The 8,446-nt window shown below is 43.0% G+C and overlaps 1 protein-coding gene across 1 annotated transcript in view; it reads left to right on the top strand.

Annotated features, from left to right (window-relative positions):
* LOC102819376 (BOLA class I histocompatibility antigen, alpha chain BL3-7-like) overlaps window positions 1–8,446 on the top strand; it is a 72,218-nt gene that overhangs the window by 18,111 nt on the left and 45,661 nt on the right. The window contains exon 3 of the mRNA XM_006877396.1: window positions 5,569–5,698. Within this exon, the coding sequence (XP_006877458.1) occupies window positions 5,569–5,698 (130 nt within the window). The remainder of the gene's footprint in view (window positions 1–5,568; window positions 5,699–8,446) is intronic.

The raw sequence follows: 8,446 nt of genomic DNA on the forward strand, positions 1-8,446 counted from the left end.
TTGTTGAATTTGAAACTTATGATCTGCACTGTAAACTTTCACTCAATCCACAATAAAAACCTTAAAAAAAACACACAAAAACAAAATTGAGGTTTAGACTCAGATCATTACAATCGGCCTTTCCCCTCACGAAGGACTGGCCAGATAACCTGAAAGTGTTCTCCTGCCTGAACAAAACAAGGCTGGACTTCTGGCATTCCTGGCTTCACTCTCCATATGTGAAGAGCCAGTATCCCCACCTCAATAATCTCGACCCATCAAAGCCTTCTCAACAAATTGGTATGGCCCAGATAAAAAGGATTGTTCTGAGCATGCAGCTCCTTGCTCATATTTCAAGGGGCTTGCGAAACTCAATGAGGAAAAAAAGTCACCTCTGCTTGAAATTTAGTCTCTCTTCTCAAGATAGAATGGAGGATGCAAAGCTCAGAAGGATTTGCAGGAGCTGTGGTCCCCAATAGATACCACAAGTTTTTCAGAATCATCTGACAATTGTTACTCACATGGCAGTAAGTAGTAATGAACTTCACCTTCTTCTTGGAGATAATTAAGAAGTACCTATGCTACACTGTCTGAAAATAGTGCCAGAAAATGAGCCAGTTGGAAGGTGCTAAGGACAAAGTAAGAACCTAACAGTCAGCCTGGCTGCACCCCAACATCTGGCACTTGAATTAACAATTCCAAGAAATTGAGCCCAGCACATCTCTTAGCAATAGAGCAGTTTCAGACCATCAAAAAGTGCAAACCAAGACTATGTGCCACCTAGACCCTGCCACCAATCAGAATTAAATTTCAGGGAAATGAGCGAAAAACCTTATAAAGAAGGAGAAAGAACAGAAAGCCGGGGCTCTCTCTCACTCGCGAGACAGATGTCCACTTCTCCTCTTCTGAGAAGTGTACTATTCATAATTTTATAAACCCTGCTTGCTACTTGTTGCTTTTTGTCTGTGTGTGCTGTTTGCACCAACCTCAGTGGGTCTTGCTAGACCTGCAGAAGTCAAGTTATCAGACTCTAACAGAAGGCATTCAAAATACAACTGCCTTTTCAAAGTAGAGTTGACCTTAATTATGTGGATGCAGCAATGTTTTGGGATCCTTCAATTGCCAATGGGGGACACTCAAAACGAGACGAAACAGCTACAAATATCCATTAAACACCAGAATGCGGAATGTACAAAGTATGAATTTAGAAAAATTGGAAGTTGTCAAAAGTGAAAAGGAGCTCATAAAGATCAATCTCCTGGGCATTATTTGTTATTGTTGTTGATGTATACCATTGAGTTGATTCCAACTCATAAAGGGTTTCTGAGGTTATAAATCTTTATGGGAGCAGAAAGTCTCATTTTTCTTCCCCTTTCTAGGCATTAGTGAGTTGAAATGGGCATATATTGGTCATTTTGCATTAGACAAGCACATGGTTTATTATGCCAGGAAATACAAATTGAAGAGGAATGGCACCAAATCCATCATCAAAAAGAGCATTTCAAGATCTACCTTGAAGTACAATGTTGTCTGTGCTAGAATAATGTCCATACATCTCCAAGGAAAACCAGTTAATATCACTATTATTCTAATTTACACACCAACCACTAAGCTTGTTGTCAAATGCCTTAAAGTTACTTCCAACTCATAGAGAATCATTGAGACTCCTGTGGGTAGCCAACATGCCCCACCCTGATCATCTCAACCATCAAAGTCTTCTCAACTGTTTCCAATTAATAGGGTTTCTAAGGAGTGACTGGTTGGTTTGAAGTGCAAACCATCCAGTTAATTGTTAAGTGCCGTTGAGTCGGTTTGGACCCATAGCAATCCTGTATAGAGTTTCCAAGGAGCAGCTGGTGAGCTTGAACTGCCAACCTTGCCACTCAAACCAACTTTTCAGTCCAGTGCATTAACACACAGCACCACACCAGTTAATAGTCCAGTGCTAATCTTACAGCTCCACACCAGCACTTCAGTGCCACACCAGGACTAGTGATGAGGAAATTGAAGAATGCTACCAACTTCTTCAATCTGAAATTGATCAAACATGCAATCAAGATACATTGATAATCACTGGTGATTGGAATGTGAACGTTGGCAATGAGGAAGAAGGAATAATAGTTAGAACATATGGCCTTGGTGATAGAAATGATGCTAGAGATTGCATGATATTATTTTGTAAAACCAATGACTTATTCATTGCAAATACCTTCTTTCAACAACATAAAAAGCAACTATGTTGGCTACCCAAAATGGGGGGAGGGATACAAAGGTAAGAAGTGACTGGCTTACAAGCTTTCAAGAGGGAACCTAGATCCAAAGGGTGTGGAGGAAGGTAGAGTCTCCAGTGAATAGTATCCAGCCTGTCCAGGAAGGGCTGATGAAATGAAATACAGATGGGTCTCTTGTGATGCAATAGTGAATAATTGTTATCAGGATTGTTGTGAGGGTTGGAAATCTAAAGGTGGACACTTTGTAGCAAGGAGGGGAGTGATTAACTTTTCAGTCTAGGAGTGGAGGACCCTAGGACCATCAATGGAGAAAGTGGGAGAGCGGGATCCTACCCAGAGAAGCAGTGAGGCCTGATATGGAGACAGAGAAGACAATGTCAAAAGATGGTGTGGCTGGGGACTTGGGATCCAGAGAGGGAAAGGGGCTGAGGACTGTGGTGGGGGGTGTGTGTGCAGGCTTACAGGGTTCACCCTTTGGTTGGGTGAGGATGCATGAATGGGATGGTAACTATGCCAATGAAACGATAGATGATAGAATGAATGTAAAACTAATGTTCTCCCATGTAGACTATCACACAATTCACAATAAAACATTTATTAAAAACAACAACAACAACAACAACAACAACTATGCACGTGGACCTCACCAGATTGACTACTACATCTGTGGGACGAGAAGATGGAGAACTGACTATCATCAGCCAAAACAAGGCCAGGGCAGGCTGTGGAACCAATCTTCAATCACTCATATGCAAGTTCAGGATGATCCTGGAGAAAATTAAAAAAACACCCTAGGAGAGCCAAAATATGTGACTTTGAATATATCCCACCTTAAGTGACCATCTTAAGAACAGATCTGATGCATTAGGGAGTAACGACCAAAAACCAGAGGAGTTATGGGATGAACAGCAAGAACATATATGAAGAAAGCCAACGGTCATTAAAAAGACAAGAAAGAAAGAATAGACCAAAATGGATGTCAGAAGAGACTCTGAAGCCTGCTTTCAGATATAGAGAAGCTAAAGCAACTGAAATAAAGATTGAAAAGAACTGAACAGAAAATTTTGAAGGGCAGCTGAAGAAGACAATGTATTATAATGAAATGTGCAGAGGCCTGACATTAGAAAACCAAAAGGGAAGAACTTGTTCAGTATTTCTCAAGTTGAAAGAACTGAAGGAAAAATTCAAGCCTCAACTTCCAATATTGAAGGATTCTGTGGGCAAAATGGACTCCTGATGTGGCACTGTAGGATCAGCACTTGACTGCGCACCACAAGGTATGCAGTTCAAATCCACCAGCTGCTCTTTAGAAACCATATACAACAATAACAACATGGGCAAAATATGTAACTCAGGAAACATCAAAAGAAGATGGCAGATACACAGAACGGGTCAATATGCAACCATTTCAAGAAGTAGCATATGATCAAGAACTGATAGTATTGAAGGAAGAAATCCAAGCTGCACTAAAGACAATGGTGAAAAACAAGACTCCAGGAACGAACAGAATATAAACTGAAGTATTTCAACAATCTGATGAAGCACTGGAGGCACTCATTCATCTATGCCAAAAATTTTGGAAGACAGCTCCCTGGCCAACCAATTGGAAGAGATACAGATTTGTGTCCATTCCAAAGAAAGGTGACCCAACAGAATGCAGAAATCATTGAACAATATTAGTTTTATCACATACAAGCAAAATTTTGCTAAAGATAATTCACATTTGATTACAGAACAGCATCAACAGGGAGTTACCAGAAATTCAAGCTGGATTCAGAAAAATATGTAGAACTAATAATGTCATTGCTGATGACAGATGGTTATTGACTGAAAGCTGTTTATTTGTGCTTTATGGACTATGCAAAGGCATTCATCTGTGTGGATCTATGGATAATATTGCAACGAATGGGTATTCAGAACGCTTAATTGTGCCCATGAGGAACCTGTACATAGACCTAGAGGCAAACAAAATGAGGGGATACTGAATGGTTTAAAATCAGGAAAAGTGTGTGCAAGAGTTGTATCCTTTCACCATACTTATTCAATCTGTACGCTGAGCAAGTAATTTGAGTAGCTGGATTATATGAAGAAAAATGCGGCATCAGGATTGGAGGAAGAGTCATTAACAATTTGCAATATGCAACTGACATAACCTTGCTTGCTGAGATTGCTGCTGCTGCTGCTGCTGCTGCTGTTGTTGTTAAGTGCCATCCAGTTACTTCAGACTCACAGTGACCCTGTAGAGGGTTTCTGAGGGGCATCTGGTGAGTTTGAACCACCAACCTTATAGTTAGCAATTCAGTGCTTATCATACAGCATCAAACCAGGACTTCTGCTGAAACTGTCAGGAACTTGAAATTCGTACTGATGATTAATGACTACAGCTTTCAGTATGAGGTGTATCTCAATGTAAAGAAAACACAAATCTTCACAACTGGACCAATAGATATCATGATAAATGAAGAAAATCTTGAAAGTTTCAAAGACTTCATTTTGCTTGGATCTATAATCAACACTCATGGAAGTAACAGTAAAGAAATCAAAGGCATATTGCGTTAGGCAAATATGCTGCTAAAGACTTCTTTAAGTTGTTAAAGATCAAAGATGTCAGTATAAGGACTAAACTGCACCTGACCCAAGCCATGGTATTTTCAATCCCTCATATGTATGTGAAATTTAGACAATAAATAAGGAAAACTGTAGAATAGATGCGTTTGAATTATGATGTTGGCGAAGAATATTGAAAGTACCATGACTGTCAGAAGAACAAACAAATCTATCTTGGAAGAAATACAGCTAGAATGCTCCTAAGAAGTAAGGATGGTGACTTCACCTGTCACAGTTCATCTGTCGGACATGTTGTCAGGAAGAACCAGTCCCTGGAGAAGGACATTATGCTCAGTAAAGGGGATAGTCAGTGAAAAAGACGAAGACCTCAATGAGATAAACTGCCACAGTGGCAGCAACAATTGGCTCAAATGTAACAATTGTGAGGATGATGCAAGACCCAGAAGTGTTTCATTCTGTTGTACATAGGAGTCACTATGAGTCAGAATCAGCTGGAAGGCGCCTAGCAATTAACGATGCTACATTTCACAGTTTTCAACATAATTGGTTTCCTTTTATAGTTCCTCTGCTTTCTACTCCCAAAGGGGCTCCGGAGAGAAGGGATACTGGTTGTAGGACTACTCCAGGATCTCTGGGACAGGCCACTGCACATCCTACTGGGCCTGGGGCAGCAACTCAGGCGGACACCGGAGGCGCTAGAGAGCTCGAGTAGGGAAGGCCCCTTCGCAGTCTAAGAGCCCTTCCAGCCGCAAGCCCTACAGAGGATGGCTTTGGTCCACTGGCCCTACAGCTAAGGACTGTCAAACTGGAGCAGCGCGTGAAGCTGGTCATCCGGGGTCCGCAAAGCCCCCGGAGCGCGCACGTCCGATCGCCGCTACAGCTGCTGCTTCTGCTGGGACTGGTGCGGAAGTGCGCAGTAGGTGAGAGGCCCGGCTAGGCGGCGGTTGAGAAGAAGTGGGAATCTTTTCCCATCTTATCGTGGGAGATGTTGGGAGAGATGAGGAAAAGAGCGGCTGAGAGTGGGGAGACCACTTCCAGAATTTAGGGGGTGGGGGTTGGTGAGCTGGAGCGCTGACCAGGATCTGGGGAGCAGTGAGTCCAGGGCTAGGACGGGATCCCGGTCACAAAGAGCGCCCCTGCAAGTGAGGACCCCCACAATCCAGTGCGATGCGTGGTGGGGGTGGGAGAACCGTGACCCCCTCCTCCCAGAACCCACCCTTGGGGTATGGCCAGGAAATCTCTCCGGAGGAGGCAGCTTCTGTTGGATAATTGGGAAAAGGGCCTTGAGGAAGCTGGGGGGAGGGGGGGGAAGGGGAGGGACACTGGGTGGGGGCAGAACGAAACTGACACTTCCCCTTCCACTTAATTGTGTTGTTGTTGTTAAATGTCATCCAGTCGGTTCAACTCAAAACGACCCTGTATAGAGTTTCCAAGGACCGGCTGGCTGGTGGGTTTGAACCACCGTCCTTGCAGTCCAGTGTTCATCCTACAGGCCACAACAGGACCCCAACTCCTCAGCAGCTGGTATTTTTAGGTCTTTTCCCATTCAACTACTAACCAGGACAGATCCTACTTACTTCCAAGATCAGACAAGATCCAGGAATACCAAGTCAGAAAAATAAACTCTGCCGTTGTTGATTCCCACTCATAGAGGAAGACCCCCCCAACAAGATGGATTGACCAAGTGGCAGCATCGATGGACTCAAGCGTGACAACAGTAATGAGGTTGGCCCAGGATCCGTCAGTGGTTCGTTCTGCTGTGCATAAGGTCGCTATGAGTCGGTACCGACTCGATGGCACCTAACAGCAACAACAACAATAGGGTTTTCAAGGCTTTACATCTTTTGGGGAGCAGAAAATCTCATATTTCTCCCTTGGAGTTGATCGTGGGTTTGCACTGCAGACCTTGTGATTAGCAGGTCAGTGCTTACCCTACAAGCACCACCAGAGCTCCTACCAAGTAATTCCCATATCAGGATTGCTTTGAAGCTTTCTGCTCCATTGGCTCAGGTTGTGTTAGAAGTACTAGAAAAAAGATCTCTCCTTTTGATGGAAGTGGAGAGTGAGGAAGGGCAATGGGGATTTTTCTGACCTGGCCCCAAATTTCTATTCTTCCCGAATTTCGGTTCTGCCAGTCTAACGACATCCTAGACTCAATCCTTCTGGATGTAGGCACACCCAAGAGACACGTCCACCCAGTCACACTGGTGCTGGCTGGTTATTAGCGTCGGCAGGGGGCAGTGTCAACCAACATTGTATTAACACCTGGTGTGCTTTAGGCAAGTTCTGTTCTAAGTGTTTTATATCCATGAGGCCATTTCGGCTCTCAGATGACTCAAATATACCTGGGGACAATGGTGGTCCAGTGGTAGACTTCTCACCTATGATGAGGAAGACGGGGTTAGATTCCCAACCAAAACATTTTATAGGTAGTCACCGTCCATCCATCCCGTAGTGGAGGCTTGCAAAACAGTGAGTGGCGCTTCGGATTAAGCTGGACTAGAATTAAAGGTCTATCGTCTGCTTCTGAAAGTTAGCCTGCGAAAGCCGATCATTGATCCGTCGCACACCTGATCATGGGGTTGGGCCGGACTGAGCAGCGCCAGCACTTTGTTGGTTACCGTCTCCTCCCCGCGCAGCTAACAATAAAATAAGGCCCAGAGAGGACACTAGATGGCAGCACTGGAACCTGGAGCCAGAGGACTTAACCTTTTGTGTGCCATGGACCACTTCTCAGAATGCTTTTTAATATATCAAATGAAATCCACAGTATTACAGAGAAACCAAACAGGTGCTATAGTGGCATAATGGTTAAATGCTCGGCCACTAACCGAAAGTCAGTGGATCCATGGGAGAAAAGACCTGGCAATCTGCTCCTATAAAGATTGTTGTTGTTGTTAAGTGCCATCGAGTCAATTCCGACCCATAGCGACCCTGTAGAGGGTTGTTTCCGAGGAGCAGCTGGTTAACCTGAACCCCCGACCTTGAAGTTCAAACGGCTTTGCAGACTGGCACATTAACCCTCAGCGCCACATCAGGACTCCTATAGAAGTTACAATCTAGAAAACCTTATGGGAGGGGACTTAACCACACAAAATAACAACTCAGAGGAACCAATTATATTGCAATAAAGTTATAAAAATATTTTTAAATAAAAAAGATTAATTATAAATTCTACACAGCTTTTCTTAATTTAACAATTGAATAATGTGTTAAATCGCAACAAAGTTAATAACTTTTGAAATTTGGAAGTAGTAAGGATAGCAAAGCATGTAACTGCAACAATTATGTGAACTAAAAACAGCTATAATTTACACTGGAGACTAAAGCACAGGTCTTGCTAAACCTTTTTTTTTTTTTTTTTTAACTTTTTGTTGTGAATTGAGTGAAGTTTTACAGAGCAGATCATCAGTTTTAGATTCAACAAATCATATACTTTGTTTTATTATAATGATTGCAATCCCTTCCTTATACCAACAGTTAACAATATTTACTTCTATTCACTTTAAAGTTGCATTCCTCCCTGTGTCTTCTGCTACCTTCATCTTTCCTTTGCTAACCTCCCTCTTGTATATTGTCTACCCTGTCACCCATGTTAACGTATGTCCACCCTCTAGTCCATGAATAATTTTCCTTTCCCCTGTCCCTAACCCCCAGCCATCATAGAT

This window comes from Chrysochloris asiatica, unplaced genomic scaffold, assembly GCF_000296735.1.
Source record: "Chrysochloris asiatica unplaced genomic scaffold, ChrAsi1.0 scaffold00492, whole genome shotgun sequence".
NCBI lineage: Eukaryota > Metazoa > Chordata > Mammalia > Afrosoricida > Chrysochloridae > Chrysochloris > Chrysochloris asiatica.